At 52.5% G+C, this 22,108-nt stretch overlaps 2 protein-coding genes across 5 annotated transcripts in view; one reads left to right on the top strand and one right to left on the bottom strand.

Moving 5' to 3' along the window:
• NEK6 (NIMA related kinase 6) overlaps positions 1 to 7,304 on the top strand; it is a 75,977-nt gene extending 68,673 nt beyond the window's left edge. For all 4 annotated transcript variants that reach the window (XM_066256251.1, XM_066256252.1, XM_066256253.1 and 1 more), the window contains 2 exons: positions 3,480 to 3,593; positions 6,254 to 7,304. In XM_066256251.1, coding sequence (XP_066112348.1) covers positions 3,480 to 3,593; positions 6,254 to 6,364 — 225 coding nt within the window. In that variant the 3' untranslated portion in view covers positions 6,365 to 7,304. The remainder of the gene's footprint in view (positions 1 to 3,479; positions 3,594 to 6,253) is intronic.
• Positions 7,305 to 9,249: 1,945 nt separating this feature from the next.
• PSMB7 (proteasome 20S subunit beta 7) overlaps positions 9,250 to 22,108 on the bottom strand; it is a 60,763-nt gene continuing 47,904 nt past the window's right edge. The window contains exons 7-8 of the mRNA XM_066256249.1: positions 12,324 to 12,475; positions 9,250 to 9,482 (exon numbers count right to left, since the gene is read on the bottom strand). Coding sequence (XP_066112346.1) covers positions 9,371 to 9,482; positions 12,324 to 12,475 — 264 coding nt within the window. The 3' untranslated portion in view covers positions 9,250 to 9,370. The remainder of the gene's footprint in view (positions 9,483 to 12,323; positions 12,476 to 22,108) is intronic.

Here is a 22,108-nt window from a genome sequence, read left to right as displayed (position 1 = left end):
GTGGGTGCCCAGTGGGATCTGTCTTGAAGAGGTCAGCACAGGAGATGCCACATGGCTCAGCAGCTGGAGCAGCACTGCCCTGCACTCGGGTGAATCACAAGACTCACACCAGCACAGTCCCAGCCTTGCTTGAAGGGAGGGAGGAAGGCTCAGAGAGGTGGAGAGATCTCCTAGTATCACACAGCAAAGGAGTGGCCGAGCTGGGCCCCGGTCCCCAGGCCGCCTATCAGAGCCTACCCTCCTCTGGACAGGAGCCAGGGCACCCCCCGCTCCCCCCGCCGGCGGGGTAGGCACGGCCTCAGTGGAGGAGATGTGGAGTCTGCCCGGAGCCCCTGTGAGGGGAGCACCAGGCTGTGAGGAGCCCGGCGCGACTTCAGCAGGCCCCTCCTCTGCCCCGGGAGCTCCCAACAGAGACGCCAGGTTTGGCCATGTTGGAAGACTCGGTGCTTTATTTTCATTACCCAGCACATCCCGTGGAGGCGCCCAGCAGGCTGTCTGGCTCTACAGAATTTATTTGTCTACATGGGAGCTGAAGGAATTGGCTCATTCAATGCCAGCCCCAGGACCCTCAGCTGGGGGGCCTCCAGAGGCTTGTGTAGGACAGCTGCCTCCAGAGGCTTGTGTAGGACTGAAACCCGGCAATAAAGTGGGGTGGGGGGAGACCAGGGGTCAGCTGCACCTGGCTCAGAACCGAACCCTGCTCTGGAATTCTGGCATGAGCCAGGGAATGGTTCAGCTGCCCCTTCCTCGTTGGGGAGCAGAGCTACAAACCGCTTTGCGATGGGCCTCTGGGTTCAGACTCCAGGACGTGCCCGGGAGATGCTGGGTGACAAGAGGGGTGTCTGAGTCCCCGACAAGGTGGGAGTCACAGGCAATCACTGTCCTCTCTGCAGTCAGAGCCCCCTTCTCCCTCTGACATCTCAGATCACACACCAGCCCCTCTGAGCCCTCCCAGCGGGGGCAAGTGCCCACACTTCCCCATTTCCCTGGACGTGTGTCACTCCAATAACGCCAGGCAGGAAAAGTTCTGCCTTCGCGGAGCCGTGCTGAGAGCCGTGGCTTTGGCAGTTCTAACGAGACAACCAGCATCAGCCCCAAAGAGCAATTCCTCCTCCTCAGCCAGTCCAAGGAGGGTGGTCACCGGTACACGGAGATCTCGCCGTCCAGGGTAATCGGTCTAATCCCGGCGTCGCGAGCAGCCCGAGGTTCCTTCACAGCCCGATGCCCTGATCTGGGTGGAAGGCCCGTGGCCGGCAGCTGCGGGGGGGGGGGGGGGGGGGGGGGGGCGCTGCTTCCACTGAAGCTGCGTTGATTCCCTGGGCCTCCTCCGGCACAGCCCACTGCCAACCCTGTTCGAGAAGCTTTTCCGAAGCAGTATGGGGAAGGTGCTGGGAAGGAGGGGAAAATGACCCGAAATGGGATGGAGGAGATGGGGCTTGCCCCTCGCCCTGTTCTGGGGCCCTTTAGGAATCACAAAGAGCAAGGCTTTGCAAGCCAGATCAGACTGGCTCTTCGAAAGCATCACCGGCTCCCTCTCCCAGGTCGGACGCGTGAAACACCCAAGCCGCTGTTAGTGGAGCCAACATTTGAATGTTCTTTCCACTCTGAACAGAAACACTTTGCGGGAAGACCCATCTTAATCCCCAACCACGAGTCAGAGGGCACCCTGGTCACCCCGAGTGACCCCCTGGTACTCAGCTGCTCTCCAATGTGGCAACAAATGTCCTTTCAAAACTGCCCAATTAACCCTTTGCACTCGAGGTTCTCATTTTAATGATTGGAAATGCATCACCGAAGTGACGCCATCTTGCACACTCAGCGGTAGAGCCAGCTCCCGGTGAGGCTGCCGGAGCCTGTGGGAGGCAGGGCCCTGCACCCTTGTCCTTCGCTGCCACGGGTCAGGGCCACTCTGTGCAGGCCTGTCTCGGTCAGGACGGGCTCCCAGGCCCTCCGAGGGGCCCAAACCCCTGGCCCTGAGCACACCTGGAAGCACTTGGCCTGGCCTAGGCCCCTGGTCTACTGATGCCACCCAGACAGTCCTGGACCTGAGTCAGAGGACGCCCTCAAATCTCCAGGCCACACTGCCGCCTCCCCAGTGGACATTTGTAAACCCAGGGATGCAGCCTGGGCTCTGAAGCCCCCTGGGCCTTCTGGAGGTGGGCCCTGCTCTTGGGGTCACCAGACCTGTCCACAGGGGTGAAGTGGACAGGGTAGATGGAGCAATTAAAGCCAGTAGGTAGCCACAAACCCAGCTACCAGGGGCTCCTCCCTGCCCTGAGCAGTGTCCCTCGCTGGGCCACCGTCCAGGCCTAAGGACTCCTCAGCCTCCCAGTGCCCCGTCCCAGCCGGAGCCCCAGAGCCGTTGGCTGGGATCGTGGAGCGGCCTGGGCAGCCCGGCTCCTCCAAGGAACAAGGGCCAAATGGATGGACAGGCACAACTACCCGAGCGCACTTCATTAGCTGGAGGCGTTGGGCCGTCTTTTGGCAGCAGTGAGCGGGAGTGACAGGAAGCACTTGCATCCTATTACGGATTAATCAGCAGATGGGCTGCCCAGCCGCTGCCCCGGGGAGCCCGCCCCACGGCTCCCACATGCCCCCTTTGAAGACACCCCCCCAGTAGTGCTCTGAAGGGTGGGGTGGGGAGCCCGGTAGTTCCCTCCCCAGCTGGGTGAGAACCCCCGCCCCCCCCCCCCCGTGCCCGCCTTCAGGGTGGAGCCTCCTCCCTGGCCAGCCAAGCCCCCCCCCCCCAGCCCTGCATGTGGAGCCTCTTCCCACTTTAGGGACAAGGAAACCGAAGGCCAACCACACAGCAGGCACACCCCGAGATTGCAGAGCAGAGCATCGGGCAAGCGGTGCCTGGCTGCAGAGGGCCCGGGCCCCTACCCCCAGGGTGACCAACTGGCCCACCGCCCTCCTCCTGCCTACCCTCCCTGAGGATGTCTGGGCACCGGCTTCCAAGACAACAGTAGCCAGGCCTCCAGACTCGGCTCCGTAGTGTGCCGGCAAAAACGGCCAGAATTAAAGCCCAGACTGAAATAAATGCCTCACCCCTCCCCCGCAAACATGTTTGTCCTTAGGTAATTCCCTAAAGTTATTACTTAAACAGACACCCTCCCACAGGTGTTTCTGGAATTGCTTTAGAAATACAAAAGAATGCACAGAGGACCTGCGGGGTCCAGGCATCACCCCCAGCGGGCCGGGCCGTTCCGCCACCTGCCCTGTGCACGGCTGCGGGCCACGCGCTCGCCCTCAGTGCCCAGTCTATTTTCGCCTTTCAAGTTTTGTCACTGAAACCCTTGTCCCATTTAATTTGCTTAATGTAACAAGGATCGCGTTATAACAGCCACTTCTGTCGAATCCCGGCTTCCTCGGGGTTTTCGGGAAGTGCCACTGGACAGTCGCTGTAGTGGGGACCAGAGAAGGACCCCAGGTTGGACTTCAGGGCCGAAAACTCCTCTCCCACCCCCCTCCCCCTGCAGATGGCAGCCCTCCAGAGCCCCTTCTACGGAGATAAAATGAACCTCTTCTCCCTCTGCCAGAAGATCGAGCAGTGTGACTACCCGCCTCTCCCGGGCGAGCATTACTCGGAGAAGGTGAGTCGGCTGACCTGGGGTTCTCCTAACGGGGCGGAGGAGGGGGAGTTTTGGGAAAGTGGGGGGGGGGAGCAGATCATTGTTACCGAAAAGCTCTCAGCACCAGTGTGACAGGCTGGTGGCCCACCCACTGGCACAGAAACCAGGAGCCAGCCCAGGGGGCCCTGTGAGCACACCTGTCCATCTGCCCCTGAACCCAGGGCTAAGGCTCGCTGCTGCACATCCCAGGGACAGCTCTGCGTGGTCCTACAGCAGAGCCAGACGCCCAGGTGGAAGGCAGCAGGGCACTGGCTGGCCCCACACCACCCCTGGCTGCCACACTGCTCCTGTGACAGGAAACACAGTGAACAGACTGTTCTCCTTGCTGTCACTGACTGGTCACACTCCAGGTCTTTATTTTCAACATTTTAACATCGGGCACAGGAGCTCTAGACATGGGTTCTGACAGGGCTTGCCTCGGTGTGTGAGGGTCATCCTCCTCAGTTCCGTGACCTTGAAAATAGGGCTAATCTTTGCTTCACAAGTAAAATGCGAGGGTAAAACGACAGGTTTACAGCATGGTATGGCTGAGGGTGGAGACAGACACAGAGGTTTACACCCTTCACTGTTCTTGGGCGAGACACTGAACTTGTCTCAAGTTTCCTCATCTGTAAAACGGGGATCATCCTAGCATCTACCTCGCAGGGTCAGTGTCAAGATGAAGATAATGTATGCGATGTGCTCAGTCTAGCACCGGGCTGACATTGACCTCACCATCCTCAAAATAGCCCCTGAATGGAGCACAGCGTCTGGCTCAGAGTAAATGTTCAGTAAGCATCAACGATTATCATTTTTTCTGTCCGAGGTCACCACTAGTGGGTAAGAAGGGGAGTCTGAGACCTCCCTGGGCCTGCCAGCTCGCGGGCCATTCATTGCCTCACTAGATAATGACATCTCACCTGTGACCCACTGTGTTGGATCCTCCCCCATCTCACTTGACCAGTGAGGAAACAGACCCGGGTTAAGTCACTTGCCCAAGTGGTGGAGGCAAGATTTGAACCCAGCCTTTGAACTTATTCCGTGCTCACTGGTTCAGCCTCCCAGAGGACGGACAGTGAGGGCCAGGAGCACACGTTGCTAGTCGGTCAGCTCACTCTCTCGTGGCTTTTGCTTTGGCGGCTTACCAAGTTCTTCTGTGTACCCTTGGAGAAAGGAGATGTGCTCTGGAGTGGAAGTTGGCAAGAAAGGAAAACCAGTTAGATTTCTTTACCAACTTAATGGCTGCATTTGGTTCCTCTTCTCTTTTAAATTTGGAATGCTGTACAAAGTTGAGGCAAGACACCTGGAGGCACGTGACGTGGAGCAAATCCTACCTTCCGTACCTCAGTTTCCCGCCTATAAATGGGAACCATAGTCCGCCTCATGGATCAGAAACTGGAACAAATGCATCTGCAGAAAGCCCTTGGCCCCTTCTCCAGCCCTCCCACCGCCACGGGGTCCTGCTCCCCAGAGCCCCGGGCTTTCCCACCTCCGTGTGGGGGCCGGAGGTGCCTCCTGGCCCTGCAGTCCCCAGCTGTCCTCACGTTTGAAGTTCTGTCACCACTTATAAATGAAAGTAGACACTTGTTTCCCTCGTAACTTCCAAAATTTTCAAACATGCACTTGCTGCCAACTGCATGGTCTAGTCACAAATGACAAGTGAAGTCACGTAAACTTCCCTATAATCGGTTTTGTGGGTACTTTACCTGTCAGGGGCCAACCACAACTACCGACCCCTGAGTTCTGTATGGTTCCCAAAGCCGCCTCATCCTGGGCAACCTTGGTCCGGGAGTGTCCAAGCGGCTGCAGGCTCAGCTCACCTGCCCAGGGTCTCTCAGTGTTTATAAAGCAGTGGGATCCAGAAAGGCCACACAAGCTGAGACGATGCTCACAATGCCCGACCCCAAGGAACCTTGTTTGCAGCCTAGGACACCTCAGGAGTGACACACGGCCTGTGAGCAGTGGCCCCGGGGCCTCCGCATGACCCTCCCCAGACTCTGAGCTGGGCCACGGGGTCCAGAGCCCCCTTATTCAGGGCCAGCCAGCCCCTCCAGCTGCAGGTATTTAAATGAAAAAACTGCAGTGAGTCCAGTGATGCAAGTTAAGATGTAGGCTTTTTAAGGTCATTATTTTAATTACCATTAAAATAATTGGCACTCTGGCTATCAGAAGGGAGGCGATCAGAGGCTGCAGGCACCCCGCCCCCACCCTGAGGCGGGCACAGCCTTCAGTGTCTGTGTAATTAAAAGCTCCGTCTTTCATGAGCACAATCAAGAGGCCAGGGGGTGGGCAGACTGCAGCCCTGCTGCATGTTAATGCACTTATTATGATCAATAAGCCCTTGCCTTGAGTTCTGTCCTCTGGTTTAGGCATCCACGTGACTGACAGCAGACACACACAGATTTGCCTAGTAGTGTGAACAGTTTAAAGTTCAAAATCAGTTGGCGGCAACCTCTCTCAGGGTCAAAGCATGGCCTCTGAGGCTAGCCCCGGACTGGTCCTGGCTCTGCTGGGCGCTGTGACCGCACCCACCACTTCTCCCTTAGGCGGTCACTCCGCACCTCCCGGCCTTGAGGGTGAGAGTTAGGGCAGGCTGTTAATGCAGGCAGTACTCTAACACTAATGCCCCCTCTCTCTCACAGTTACGGGAACTGGTCAGTATGTGCATCTACCCTGACCCCAACCAGCGGCCCGACATCGGATACGTGCACCAGGTTGCCAAACAGATGCACGTGTGGACCTCAAGCACCTGAACGTGGACGCGGTGCGCCTTATCAGAGCCTGCACCACTCTGCCTTACCTGAGTCTTCTCTCCAAAGTGGCCACCCGGTCGCCCAGATCAACCAAGAGGTCTCAGCAGGTTCCCCACCGGCCGGGCTTTGCGGCAGATGCTGTGTACAGAACAGCTGGGGGAGGGGCACTGGTCCTGTCACTGGTGGTCAAATCCCAAGTCCTTTCTTTAAACTGTTATGCAGTCTCAGCTGGGTTGTTAACAGGCGTGTGGTTCAGCGAGCCAGTGATGCATCCCTTGTGTCTGGACTGTAATGTGAATCTTTAGGCTAATTCCTTCAGTGGCCGGCACAGCCAATACTAACAGAACTGCAGGCGACTGTGTGATTTGTAGTGAGCCTTTGAAAATGGCTGGTAGCAAGTTCAGTTTAGCTCTTAGAATCTTTTCAATCAAGCTGTGTGCTTAATTTACTCTGTTGTAAAGGGATAAAGTGGACATAATTTTTTAAAGGAGAGTGGAGATTTTCTTTATATTTTTATCTACGTTTATAACTCGATGAATGAGGATGAGGAGAGCCCAGAACCTGGCGCAGTTTCGGCAGACGGACAGCATTTGAAGGTGTGTCTTCCATGCAGCCCGGCCCCGCCCAGCCACCTCCTGAACAGCTGCTCGCTGCTAGGCCCTGCTGCACCTGCCTGACCGCTGGCAGTTCTTTTAATGATCAGTGTTAAGCATTTTCCTCTGTGGGAAGGAACCATGGGACACCAAAAAATATAAAATATGCCTTCAGGCTATTCACTGTACAAGTTCTGGTTCTGCAACTTCCTGCCAAGACCCTGGGCAAGTTTCTTAGTCTCTGAGCCTTAGTCTCCTCATCTGTAAAATGGGACTAATAATACCTACCACCTTCAGGGTGCTGACAGAATTTGAAATGAAAGATGAAAGCTGTCTAGCACACTGTAGATGATCCAAAATAGTAGCCACTCACCCCTTCACAAAACTCAAGTCCATGGACCATGTAAATCAATAATTAATGTACAACTGTATTATGTACAGGAAACCAGAAATGTGTTCCTTTATTTCTTGCTTCCAAATAGGATTAACTGTGAAGACTAATTTATAAATGTGAACTTAAAAACTAGAGCTCTGAAGGAAATAGTTTGAATTTTGTCTTTATACTCAAGTTAATCCTCAAATGGTCTAGTTGTCGCCCACTGAGACGTGGTGACGGTCAGCCCTCCAGGCAGAGCACACACCGCCGTCCACCTTGCCCTGGACTGCGGCTGATGGCTGACGGCCCTCCCTGGGACAAAGGGCCGGGACTGGGCCGCTGCTCTGTTTCCATGTGTGAACCCTGTTCTGTTAACACTGTCGGGCTTGAGAAATCTTCAGATGCAGCCTTTGCTTTATACATGTTCTCCATATTTGAAATAAAACGGGGTAAGGGGGGTTACTTGTGTGAATGAGTACTGTGTGTAGATAACTTTAAAACGATTTCACTTTGCAGGACAATTCTTTGAGGCACCTTTAAAAATACAATTGCTCGGGACCCAGACATGCTGTGTGGTCCCGGACCTTTTTGAAGCTCCCAGAGAATTTTGAGTTATTAGCTAAGTTGCTGCCCTAAGTAATTCCCCTGCTCTCCTGCCCTGCTCCCGGCAGTCTGCACACAGGAGGCTGGGCCTCTTCCTCCGGTTCCCCAGCCATGCTCTCTCTAGGGGAGTCCAGGCCTGTCTCCCACCAAGCACTTACCACTGAAAGTTTTTCGAATTCCAGACAGATTTTTTGCAAATATTCCTATGTTCTCAGACCCCACCACATCTCCCTCAGTAGAGGAGCTGGCTCTGTACACGCTGTAAGCACAGTTCTCAGACCCCACCACATCTCCCTCAGTAGAGGAGCCAGCTCTGTACACGCTGTAAGCACAGTTCTCAGACCCCACCACATCTCCCTCAGTAGAGGAGCCGGCTTTGGACACGCTGTAAGCACAGTTCTCAGACCCCACCACATCTCCCTCAATAGCGGAGCCGGCTCTGTACACGCTGTAAGCACAGTTCTCAGACCCCACCACATCTCCCTCAATAGCGGAGCCGGCTCTGTACACGCTGTAAGCACAGTTCTCAGACCCCACCACATCTCCCTCAGTAGAGGAGCCGGCTCTGTACATGCTGTAAGCACAGTTCTCAGACCCCACCACATCTCCCTCAGTAGAGGAGCCGGCTCTGTACACGCTGTAAGCACAGTTCTCAGACCCCACCACATCTCCCTCAGTAGAGGAGCCGGCTCTGTACACGCTGTAAGCACAGTTCTCAGACCCCACCACATCTCCCTCAATAGCGGAGCCGGCTCTGTACACGCTGTAAGCACAGTTCTCAGACCCCACCACATCTCCCTCAGTAGAGGAGCCGGCTCTGTACATGCTGTAAGCACAGTTCTGCCTGCGAGGGCCCTCCAGAGGCCTGCAGTTTCAACCACTCAACAGGCCTCTGTTTGTGAAATGAGCGTGCCGAATTACTACAAACAGTAATTGGCAAAGCAGACCACCCCTCCCTGCCCTGTGCGGGACGTAGCACTGACCGTGTCTGGCAATTCTTTCTTACTTGGCTGCTGGGGCAAAGGCTGTGCTGCACTCATCCTAAGAAAAATTAAAAAAAGACAACCCAGGACCACCCTAAACAAAGAGAAGGTGCGTTAATACAAGGGGTGAGTATAAATGTTCAACTGAAGAATCGGCGTAACCTAATGTGACTTCCTGCAACAACGAGCCTCATCTATGTTCAGGGTCACCTTGTGCTTACACCCCTTAAACAGACTGGCCCTTGGGAGGGATAAACGTCCTGAGGGGGGCCAGGCCAAAGGCCATGATGGCCCAAAAAACCACCCAGCCCCCAGACCTCAGCCACTCAATCTGGTTTTCATGCTTTATTGGGTTTCATTCAGCAAGCACTAGCCGAGTGAATGTCTTACAGGGAGACTTCACCACCACCCCCGTCTTCTAGAGCAGTAGCCAGCCATCCACCGACACCATTCAGGAAGTGTCCATCGTTTGCACTGTTTCTTCCAGCACCTCAATTTCCAGGGCAGTGACTTTCTCAGTGAGGACTGCAGTGGTCCCTTTCTCACACCTGTACCGGCCAAACCTAGTAAGAAAAAAGTAACAGCCACGAGTTAAGATCCTCAAGGGGCCACCGGAGGGCTGGAGAGAGGGACACGTATGGAGGCAAGCAGCCAGGCCTGGGCAGGAATCCTAGCTCCTCCGATTCCCAGCTCTGCACCCCTGGGAGACCAGCTGCCCCCAATCTCACCTTCCTCAGCTCTCATGGGCTACTGAACAGGGACACTGGGAGACAGGCAGCAAACTAAACGCTCAGCTAGAGCACCGGGCACTTATGGGCACCCAAGTCTCCGCGCCCGCCTCACCATCCCAGAAGACGCTGAAAGCAGGTGCTCGTCTGCCACCCAGCCTCCCCAGAGCACCTGCACACCAGCAGGAAGCAATGCTTCCGGGGGCTGTCTCACCCTGTCCTTGTGTAGCAACAGGGCCGACTTGTTTCCTTAAACACTTAGAAAATATGTGAAAGCACAAACAGTATAAAAATGCCCCACTGCCAGACTCCAGGCTTGTGACTTAAGACCACACACTCAAGAAAGGAGAGTTAACTGCCTCCTGCAGGGACATGCTGGGTAACCGTTAGGACACACCCAACACGGTCTTGCTTGGCGTGAATTCGCCAGGTTTCTCTGAGCACAAGGCAGTCTGTAAGATATGTACCTGCACCACTGGTTCTCACGCTGGGGCCAGGAATTACATTATTGTCAAACAGCACCACAAATCCAACTGTCCCTGTGGCCTGTCCCCAGCCGGGACATTATTTCTGTCAACCTGGCAGGGACTAACAGAACACTGCTGGTTATGCCATGACCACATGCTCCTCGAAAACCCATTGTCTCAAATGGAACTTGTGCTCAGAGCAGGAAGCAGAAAAGGGCCACCTCACCGAGCTCTATATCACTCCAAGAGTGCGCAGCAAAGAACAGCTGGCCTTCATGCTTGTCCCCTCCACACTCCTTTGCAGCTGCACCTTTTTAAGATGTTTCCCACCCTATCCTGTTGGTGTGAAGATGTGGCTCCTTCCCCAGACAGGACTTTGACGGCTGCCATCTTGGAACAAGAGCCTCCTCCCCATCCTGGGTTACAGCACTTGGTTTCAGCAGCACACTGGGAGGACTCCTACCTTAACTGGACTGCAAACCCGGCCTGTGAGGGCTGAGAGCAGATGAGCCAATGGGCACGTGCAGGGCCAAGTCCACACTGGGCCTGGGCCCAGGGGGCCTGCCCGGGCCCTAGGCTCTGCTCACCCTGACTGTTCACTCTGGGAGAAGTTCCCCTAACCCGGCAAATGCCTCACCAGGCAGCCGCTGGCAAAAAAGATGACAGTCAAGTTCCAGAGTGCCCCCTGGCACCTGCTGTAGTGCCTGGGCACTGAGGGGGGCAGCTCAGCCCAGAGGGCAGGCTCCCAACACCTGCCACCGTGTGCCCAGCACACTTCACACCACTCAATGAATATCCGCAATTAGCCTAAGTTGTGTGTTAACAGTCTCCTTTATAAACATGTGATCTGTGTCCCAAGGGAGTGTGTCGTGGCCACACTTCCCTTTGGACAAGGACTGCTGTGCTGAGCACAGGTTCTTTGTCTGCCACAAACACTACTTTCCAGTGGCACCAACGTGGCCTGCAGAGCCCTCAGCCAGTACAGTGTTCAGTCTGGGCGGAGTGGAACCACCTACCCTTCCTGAGCTCGTCGCCACGGGATTGCTCAAGTCACGTGGCATCTCACTAATCACAGAAGTGGGTCGTGCAGGGACGCTCAGCTCCCACTTCAGAGAGCTCAATAAAGCCTGCTTCCCCCAACACAGCCCAGGCCTGAAAGGTTCCCTCCCTCCTGCCAAAGACCCCAGGAACTCCCCGGGCTCATTAGAAAGCACCTAGACTAGCTCCGTCATTTCAGAGACAAGGAGACTGGCTGGCCTCAAGTCCAGGCAACGGCGAGTCCCCGCCCCCAGGCCAGAGCTCTCCGTGCTGCACTGCACACGCGTCAGGGACACACCGAGTTTCCGCACTGCGGAGCACACACAGCGGCGAGCACCTGCCGGTTCTCCATGTTCTGCGCTTTCCTTTGAGTTTCTCCTGAGCCAGACTCAGTGTGTGTCCGTGGGAGGTAAACCACACACGCCCGAGGGTGCATGCTGGCCGTCCTCAGAGGAACGCAGCTGGAAGCCGAGCTCAGGGAGCCACATAAGTTTAGACCTGCTCAGGCTCCGGGAGGAGGCCGGGCCAGGCTGGTCACGCAGCTGGCCAACCATGCTGGACAGCAGACGAGCAGCTCACCTGCACACACACCGGCCACCGGGCCGGCCTCCTTCCAGTTCTGCTCAGCAAATCCACCTGCCCCGCACCGAGCCCGGCCACACAGTGGGGCCCAGTGCCGGCTCCACATGTGCCACAGGCTGAATGGGCAGCTCCCTGAGGGCAGGCCTCGCCGGCTCACCCCAAAGCTTGCCTCGAGACCCCTAGCTCATGGTCCACAGCCACGGGGGGCGCCTGCACTGCCCAGGGAAGCTATCAGCCGGCTGCCCGCAAAGTGTACCCTCCCGCAATGGCACACACAGTCGTGAAGAGACTAGCGAGAGGACATCAGGCGATTCAAACCTCTCCCCCGGCCCCGCCTAGGGCTCTCTCTTGCGCTTCCCTCCACCCTCCCATCCACATTTTACAAATTAAATCATTTCCCAACACCCGACAGCAGCCTGGAATCACGAAGCAAATAATGACTTAAAGGCCTGTTATGTAAGGCAGGTACGGGGACACTGGACTGACTTAACATGGGTAAGAATCAAGAAAACTCATCCAGGTGCCACGGAGAGGTCACGGTGGCACAGACTCCAGGGGACACAGGAAGAACTGCACCTCCTTCACTCACCTGGTCCCCTTCTTGTTGGGCACTGAGAATGGGCGGAGAAAATCCAGCTTGCTCTTGCTGATGACACAGATGTCAATGTTACTTCCAGACCCCAAGTCATTGAAGATGCCAGCTGAAATGGCCTCGCTCACCAGCTTCTTGGCTTCCTCCTCCTGAGAAAGACAATGGGAACAATGATATCCAACGGTGCACAAAATCACCGATGAGGTAGGCACTGTTTTCAATGCCCATTTCACAGATGGAGAAAAGGTCTCAAAGTACGTCAATGATTTGCCGAAGGTTCCTTATTGTTAAGTGCGGGACCCAGGCTTCTCAAACCTTCATACATGTACCTCAACACACTGCTTCCAGTCTGACAGTCACCACGTAGCTGAGGCTACAAGTTGACAGAAAGCTACTGATCACGGGGTCAGTAAACTTTTCTGGTAAAGGAGGTCAGGTAGTAAATATTTTTAGGCTTTGCGAACACAGTCTCCATCATAACTACTCAACTCAGTCATGATAGCACAAAACCATAGACAGTATGTAAACAAATGTATGTGGCTATATGCCAATAAAACTTTATTAACAAAAACAGGAAGTGGGCCAGATTTGGCCCATGGGCTGTAGTTTGCTAACCCTGAATGAAAATATCCAACAATAATTGGAACCTGACTCCTGGTAACATAATGAAGAAAGTCAGTATCACAGAGGAAAATAACACACAATAGTTCTGGGAAATGGTGGCAGAATCAAGGGTAGGATCTCTTGGCCAAAGAATCTACCACCTCCCCCACTAACAAGCCTACATGTTCATTGAATTGATTCATTTCTTTGAATCATTCTTCTACTTCTCCTTTAAAAAGCAAGACTAAGTCCCTAACAGTTACTGGTACAAAGTGAATTAATTCATTTCTTATCCAAGAAGGCCTACCACATGCCAGATCCTGTCCTAAGAGCTAGGGCTGCAGAGTGGATGAAGGCCCCAAGGTCCCTGCCCTGTAGGGACTTGGAGTCCACTGGAGGCATCAGACCCCAGGAACTACACACCACAGTGCAGTGTGGTGAGGGCTAGCAGATAACTAAGAAGGAGGGCGGGAACACTGGCCGGGTCAGCAAAGCTTCAGAGAGGACTGAAGAACAGGCCACACACCAGGCACTGAAAACACAGGGCAGTGAAACAGAAGGCGGGCAGCGGAGGAAACACGGTGGGACCTGGAGAACACCCAGCTCAAGCTCTTTACGCAACAAGGACAAAAATGAGCCAATCTCCTAAGGAAGGGACTCTAACTTGTGCTGCAACCCTTTCCCAATCCATAAGCATACTGTCACACTGCTAGGAAACAGTAAAGCGGGCTGCTCAGGCTCCAGGGCAAGAGTCCATAAACATGCAAGCTAAACTAAAGGGCTCATCCAAGTAACACCCTTTGAGGAGTAAGATTTCCCACCCCAAATTCCAGCCTGAGATCCTCAATGGGCAAGTTGTGAGATCTGAGAGGCCACTGAGGACTCCTGCCCTAAGCCAGGAAGTGGGATTCCAGTGACATGAGCGCCCTCTACAGACTCAGAGAAGGATGGAGATGGCTTTGCTGGAAGTGGGACCCTCAACAACCGGCAAGCAAAGGCTAGGGCAGGGGTCTGCAAACTTTTTACACGGGGCCAGTTCACTGTCCTAAGACCGTTGGAGGGCCGGACTATAAAAAAAACTATGAACAAATCCCTATGCACACTGCACATATCTTATTTTAAAGTAAAAAAACAAAACGGGAACAAATACAATATTTAAAATAAAGAACAATTTAAATCAACAAACTGACCGGTATTTCAATGGGAACTATGGGCCTGCTTTTGGGTAATGAGATGGTCAATGTGCGGTTCCATATTTGTCACTGCTAGCCGTAACAAGTGATATGACGCGCTTCCAGAGCTGTGACGCATGCGTCCCGCGTCACTGGAAGTAGTACTGTACGTGAGCGACGCTGCGCTTTGTGGCACCGCCACATACAGTGCTCCTCTCACTGACCACCAATGAAAGAGGTGCCCCTTCTGGAAGTGCGGCGGGGCCGGATAAATGGCCTCAGGGGGCCGCATGCAGCCCGCGGGCCGTAGTTTGGGGACCCCTGGGCTAGGAGGTCATTCTGATCTTTATTCCACAAGGTTTATGCACTTTCTGATTGGCACCTATGTGCCCAATGAAGTCAGTTAATTCTCTTGAGCATATATAGTCCCATACTAATTCATTCAAACAGGATCCTCTAATCAGGGATTCTCTCCCAGGACACCAACAGTCTATGAGGCCAAAGCCTTACCGGAAACCAGTGGCAGCAAGAAAGCGCCTTCGAGAAGGGGATGAGGGATGACTGCTGCTGACCCTACCATACAGACAGCAAAAGCCAACCTCCAATTTCACACACGCGACCGCATTCCGACTTGTTTCTCTTACTACACAACCCTGGACGTGCATGCGTGCGTGTGCTGTGGCATCCTGTCTGCTCCCTTGCTTCTGACCTGCCATCTCTTCTTCCCTTCTTGTCCCTGCTGTTACATTATTTCCTTTGCTTTGTCATTGCTGCTTTTCCAAACACTGCTGTGCCTTGAGCCAGCCAATAGTACTTAGTGGATGTCACAAATCCTGCTGGCAGCACTTAGGACTGCCATTTAAATTTCCCAGATTATGTTGTATTTGGGGATGGAGGAAGACGAGGAAACAGAAATACACACATGACACCAGGCATGCGTACCTAATGTCAACCGTTTGGCCACAGACACCAGAATGCTGGCAGTGCTGACATTATAGGTGAGTCTTCCTCTACTTTATATTCTGCCAGTAGATAAATTTACAAAAATTTTAAAGTGTGCACATTTGAAACACAGTATGTATAGCTTTATTCAAAAAATTATGTTTGCAATTATTTAAGTGTAAAATAAAGGCTTTTAAAAACTGGGACTATATCTTTTAAATTCATTTCCTCCCTACCAATCCTAAGGAAGATGACTCCTTAAAAAAAATCTCATAAGCCCCTTATCTTTTCCCCAGTCCTACCCTCCTCATATACACAGGACTCTAAGATGTTATGAACTTTCTGTTTTATTGAGCACCTACTATATAATGTGCCAAGTACTGAGTTAGGCACACTTTGACAATCATAATTTTTATCCATACCTCCAACCATCTTCTGAGGTTGGTACTGTCAGAAACCAGGGAAAGAGAGAAAGAAAGAGAGTCAACGCCTCATCTAAGGTCACACCGCTAGGAAACAGTAAAGCAGGCTGCTCAGGCTCCAGAGTCCGCACAGCTCACAGGTAACTTGTCTGAGCAGGGGGCTAGGAGCTCCTTGGCGAGTCGGGGACAGTGGACAGCAGTTCCCCGTTTTAGGGTAGGTCACTCACCTATCACCAAGGATCTTAAGAACTTGGGCAAGTTTAAAAGGACAGTGGTTGCCACTTTCTCTTTGGGCCAATTAACAGCTCCTCTGATGGTCATTCCCATGGGTGGTGGGGAGCACCATGTTCCCCAAACTGCCCACAGACCACCACCTAAATAAACATTTCTACCATGTAACATGACAAAGATCAACACCAAGACCCAGCATCTTATCTCACATAGCCCCCACCCCTACCAAGGCCCTCTCAAAACACAAATGAAGCTCTACTGTCTACCCATTGCGTAACAGTTAATGTCTTTCAACAAATATTTACAGACACCTACTATGTTCCAGGAACTGCTTCATATGTCGAATACTATCTTTTACCACAATATTTCCATCCCCAGAATTCTAGACACATATGCAAATATGCTACCGAGTATATTCAGATTGTTTTCCGTATAGTAGAATTTCACAATTAAACAACTCTTGTCTTTGACACATGCTACCAAATATTTAGAAAAACTATCAAGAAAAACCACAAACGAAAAGCAAGAGATAGAGAAAACACCACATTTTTATCTGTCTCTGGCCCACAACAAATGCAGGAAGCACTGTTTCCGTCTTCATAGGGAAACTGCCCCTCCCTTTTTTGGAAGATACAGAGTGACCCAGGCTCTGAGCACCGCCTGCCTGGGGACAGCCGCAGCAGAGGGCTATACCCAGGCCTGCGCGGCCCGGACCCCAGCTGCCCAGGCCCAGGGGCGCTGCACTCCGGCTGCCGGGCCGGTGTCCTCCCGGCCAGCTGCGCGCAGATTTACATTGCTAGTCACAGGGGAACGTGGATTAGTGTGTAACCAGGATTCATCCTGGCTACCAGAAAAATGGCCCTGCGGGCTACGGGTAGCTTCTTTTTTACTTTGCGACACTCAGCCAGAAAAATCACCATGATACCTGGTTGTCAAGTTAGTTGGGGGACCCAAGTTAGTTGACCTTACCCAGGGTCAAGGTGATCAGACTGGGTCTGAATCTCCAGTTTCCTACTTACTGCTGTGCAACCTTGGGCAAGTCATTTCACCTCTCTGAGTTCACTGCCCTCCTCTGTAATACAGTGATGATAAATCAGGACTCATCACACACTGCTGCAAGTATTGGACATAAAGTATGAAAAGCACCTACTGCATTCTGGCACATAGCTGTCGTTTAAAAGTGGTAATTTATTCAATCAAGCAGGCCAAGAGGGCTTCTTGAGACAATTTGTCTCTAAGCAGTGATGGCCTGTACTAAGCCCGAGGGAGGAGGAGGAGGTCCAAACAAACCTGCTGACAAATCTTCACCCAGTGCCACAGAGAAGTTCCAATAATAATTAATCCAAGCAAAAGCACACCCCCTAAAAGTTCAGAGAATATAAAAGGCACACTTCCTGCTTTATGGCTACAAAGACCAAACTAACTGGGACTAGCAGTCCCCCAGGCCACCCCTGCTTCGTAAATGAGATTACAATAAGAGTGATGTACTGTACCACGAGTCAGCTGTGACAAGCAGCACTTTATGGAGCTATCTGTTTGTCTCCATCGCTGCATCACACAATGTGTCCCTGGACTCCAATGTGCAGCTCCATTTACCGCCACATGACAAATAGGCAGCACTTGTAAAAGGCACAAAGAGGTCCACGCTGGCCATGTAATGGTCACCACAGCTGTACCCGAGTGCTTGAGGGGACAAAACAGACCCCCAAGTTCATTAAACTGACCAGTAATGGATCTTTAAAAAAGTGCCTTAGGAATCGTACAGAAAAGGCTAAAATAAATAACTCAGCATGGAAGGCTAATCTGAAATGGTGTTTGATAAATTATTTATAACACAGGCGATTGTCTGCATTTAATATTGGAGCTACTAGTGGCATCTTTAAAAGATGATTTATGTGTTGTAATGCTATTAAACTTTATATTGGCCCACAGCTAGCTATAAAGTCTGCTGAGATTTAGAGAATGAGTTTTAAACTGTCACTGCAACATCATAGGAGATGGAGACTGTATTAAATCTTTACTTTAAACCTGTTATCTAGAGAGTTGCATTTTGTAGACACTCACAAACTGATAGATCACCTCGGAATCCGCTATGGTGCAGGGCCAAAATAGTACCGCGAAGAAACTTTTCAACATTATTCTTTTCTACAGCTACAATCGAATTTCTCTTCTCACTTAAGTGATTTTTAGATTGGGAATGTCACCAGAGTACAATGCAGGTGCCCCAGCCAATGGGCAGCCCTGGACAGCTTGGCATCAAATTAATACTCTTTAAATAAACCTCCTACATCCAACTGTTCAGTTATGCATTCTGAACCGGTGTCTTACTTACATTGGGGACAGGCAAAATATGAAATATGCATTTGACTCAAAACCTGACATACTATTTTAGATAGGCTTTAGAATGCGGAAATGTGTGTGTGTGTGTGTGTGTGTGTGTGTGTGTGTGTGTGTGTGTATGTGCAAGGTGGGGCAAGAGTAGGCTTACAGTTGTGAGTATGTGAAACACTGCATTCTTGTATCACTAATTATTGTGTTATTTTCCACATGAAAAACTGTAAACCTACTTCTGCCCCAACCTGTATATGGCAAGTTATTTGAAACAATTTATAACTAAAATATTTTTAATTCTTTAAATAATTAAAAATTGGTTATATGCTGGAAAGGACTTCATTGACGAGCTGAGGTGCTGAGGTTAAGGGGCTGGAAGCGGGAAGAAACACCAGCCTTTCCATGAAGAACGGCTCTCCCGGCCCAGGTTCTCAGGCCCCACAGTGCCGGGGCTCAGGGACTGCAGCCTCCCACCTTTGCTTGAGGGGACTAAGGGTGTGGGTGGCACCCTACCTGACCTCTCACACACCTTTCATCCGTTTTCCTTCTTGCTATTGCCATCTGCAAGGACAGCTCATTATAGTTTGCTTCTTTACTAAAAATCCAAATTCATCTTGGACAATCTGCACTATCTTCTGTCACTGTGCTCTGAAACAGCAAAAACTGCTCCGCTCTGATGACACAGCAGTGCAGACCAAGTCTGAGTCTCTGGGAAGGGGCCTCGGGCCTGGGCGGCTGCGGAGGGCTTGGCACAGACGTCAGTGTATGAAAAAATGAAACACCAACCTCAAAGGTATGTGTGGCTTTGCCAAACTAAAAGACAAAGTTAATTATGAGGCAGAATAATGCCAAAAATGGGGTCATTCCAAAACTGCACCAGTCCCACCGGGGGCCCAGGGAAGCGGAGCATGCTGACACTGAGCACCACAGAGGAGGGGTTCATACAGCGATCTGCGCCGGCTCCCAGCGCGCGCGCCTCGGACTCCGCCCCTGATGCAGCCTCAGGCCTCATTCACGCCTGACGGCTGAAAGAGACTTAAAGAGCTCAAAAGTGTTTAAAACAGTCCCCCGAAAGCAGTGTGCTTCCTGTGCCGTGTGACAGACCTGACACATTCCCCGTGTAGCCACGTATTTCTATGGTGGAAAAGGTTATTTTAATTTTTTTAGACGGGCTCTCTGACCAAAGCAAGTGTCTGAGTTCTGTGTGGGTAGACACAGTCTACCGAACAGCTGGGAAGCGGCAGGTGTAGTCAAGCTTCAGCCACGCGGATGTGCCCGAAGTGGGGCGTGATACTGACTGTGTCTTTAAGGTCTAGATGGTGCAGTCCTTTCTTTCCTCGCTGGCTTGTCATGGCACCTACGATCTGGGTGATGCACATAAAAAAGGGCAGATCTGCTTTGAGTGCAGGGGTGACCTAAGCAGTTCTCAGCAGGGATGGCAAAGGGTATTCATGTTCAAGGTACTGCCACCCAAGTCTCTGCCACCCTGACCTGTCCCAGATCACTGACTGGTGTAGAGCCTGATCGATCACAACTCAGGGCTAGGAGAGGAGACATCCAAGGCTGCACAACCACAATGGCTGCGAAAGACTGACACGGAGCCTCACGGAATAAGAAAAGTCAGGAGCGCTGGGTCACTGATAAACACCCTACAGAACAGAACCCTCTCTCAGCCACACACTGCCGTCAGAAGAACGTAGATAATGCCTCTGTCCAAGGGCTGTTGGTAGGACTAAAGGAACAGCAATGTCCCAGACACAGATTTTTTACTAACAGAATTGCAAGCAATTTCTAGGGTAGAAGGAAAGAAGCAAGAATGTGAGAGAACTAACATGGGCACCCACTACATCCCTGGGTCTGAGCCAAACACTTGTTACTTATTTTACCCTCATAATCGCCACCTGCACAGCAAAGGAAATTGAGGTTCTAGGACGTCGGCTGATGCACCTCAAGGCACACGGCTGTGTATACGTCAGAGTTGGGGATCCGTGCCAACTTAGTGCCTGGCATCACCAGAGCCCATGTCTTCCTATCCCACCACAGGAAATCAGTGGTGGGCACGACATTTTACTGAATTCTGAGACAGTGAGTAAAAGGAAAAACACCTACGCTTCCAGAGGGAAAAGGACCAAGGGACATGGGAACATACTTCTCTCCACAAGGAGAAATCAGTGTCTTCAGCATAGGTGTATACAAATATATAGCGGCAAGGCTGCACTGAATCAAATATAATAAAAAACCAAGGATAGGTTTAAAGAAAAGGAGAAATATGTTCAACAATCCTCCCAACAAAAACCAACCTGCCCCAGGTAGTAATAAGATCTTAATAATATTTCTCTCTCCATAAAACGGTACGGTCAGTGGGATACCTCTGCCAAAATATTCCTGGAGATGCTGAAAAGGCTATCACCTGAAGACGGGGGAAAAGAAGTGAATTTTTGTTCCTTGGTCACACAACAAAGATAAAAAAGAAGGGCCAGATTCACACTGAGCCTACCGACGCCCAAAGGCTGGAGGACTGACGCTCCGCAGAGCGCAGGGCGTGTGCGGAAAGGCAGCAATGGTGGCCACACTGCCCCGGCGTGCTCCTGCTCCTGCAGCCGTACACAGATGAGGAAGGACTGGGAGGCGACCAAAGGAAGCACCCTTGTTCTAGGGAGTTAAAAGATGGCCACATATGAAGCCAATTTCAAATGACACAAACCCACTGAAAGAAATGTACAGGCCAGCTTAGCTCAGCCAGCATTCACCGATGAGCTGATACTATCCTCTCCAACCGGGGCCGAACACTGGGTATAAGGTCTGCACAGGCACAGACCCTGCCCACAAAGAGTGTGGAGTCCAGAGAGGAAACACAGATAAGCTCACTACAACTGGGTAAGAATTGCTAAGAGGCAGGCTTGGCAATGGAACTACGGGGAACAGAGGGTCCACGGGGTGCAGGTGATGAACAGTAGGTAGCATCTTCAGATACAAGTAAATGGCAGCCAAGCCACAGGTGGGGATAGGGATGGGGTGGGGATAGGGATTGGGATGGGGATGGGGTGGGGATGGGGTGGGATAGGGATGGGGATGGGGTGGGGATAGGGATGGGGATGGGGTGGGATGGAGATTGGGATGGGGTGGGGATGGGGATGGGGTGGGGGTGGGGATGGGGTGGGGATAAGGATGGGGATGGGGTGGGGATAGGGATGGGGATGGGGTGGGGATAGGGATGGGGATGGGGTGGGGATGGGGATGGGGATGGGGGTGGGGATAGGGATGGGGTTGGGGATGGGGTGGGGATGGGGATGGGGATGGGGTGGTGGTGGGGTGAGGATGGGGTGGGGATAGGGATGGGGATGGGGATGGGGATGGGGATGGGGATGGGGATAGGGATGGGGATAGGGATGGGGATGGGGATGGGGATAGGGATAGGGATAGGGATAGGGATAGGGATAGGGATAGGGATAGGGATAGGGATAGGGATAGGGATGGGGTGGGGGTGGGGGTGGGGGTGGGGATGGGATGGGGATGGGGATGGGGTGGGGATGGGGATGGGGATGGAGGGTCAGGGGGATGGGAATAGGGGTCAGGGGTGGGGATGGGGGTCAGGGGGGTAGGGATGGGGACGGATGGAATGGGGAGGTGGATGAGGTCAGGGGGATGGGGATGGGGTCAGGGGGATGGGGATAAGGTCAAGGGGATGGGGATGAGGATGGGGTGGAATGGGTGGTGGAATGGGGGGGTGGATGGGTTCAGGGGGATGGAGATGGGATGGGAGGTGGGGATGGGATGGAAAGGGGCTCAGGGGGATGGGGATGGGGTCAGAGGGAGGGAGAAGGGGAGGGGGGAGGGGATCAGGGGGAAGAAAGAGGCAGAGGTAAAGAATTCAAAAGAATGAAGATGCAGGAGATCTGGGTGTGAACCCAGTCTTGTCACTTGTGAGCAATGTGACCGTGGTGGTAAAGTCACCCAACATCTTAAAGTCCCAATTTCTTCATCTGCAAAAGGGCCTAAAACCATCGAGCACCAGGATGGTCATGAGCAGCAGACTAAGTACTCTGCACAGGAGAAACTGCAAGCAGAGTCTGGCATGTGG

This window comes from Saccopteryx bilineata, chromosome 2 (assembly GCF_036850765.1).
Source record: "Saccopteryx bilineata isolate mSacBil1 chromosome 2, mSacBil1_pri_phased_curated, whole genome shotgun sequence".
NCBI lineage: Eukaryota > Metazoa > Chordata > Mammalia > Chiroptera > Emballonuridae > Saccopteryx > Saccopteryx bilineata.
The sequence above is the reverse complement of the archived record's forward strand: the minus strand, read 5'-3'. Positions and strand labels throughout refer to the sequence as shown.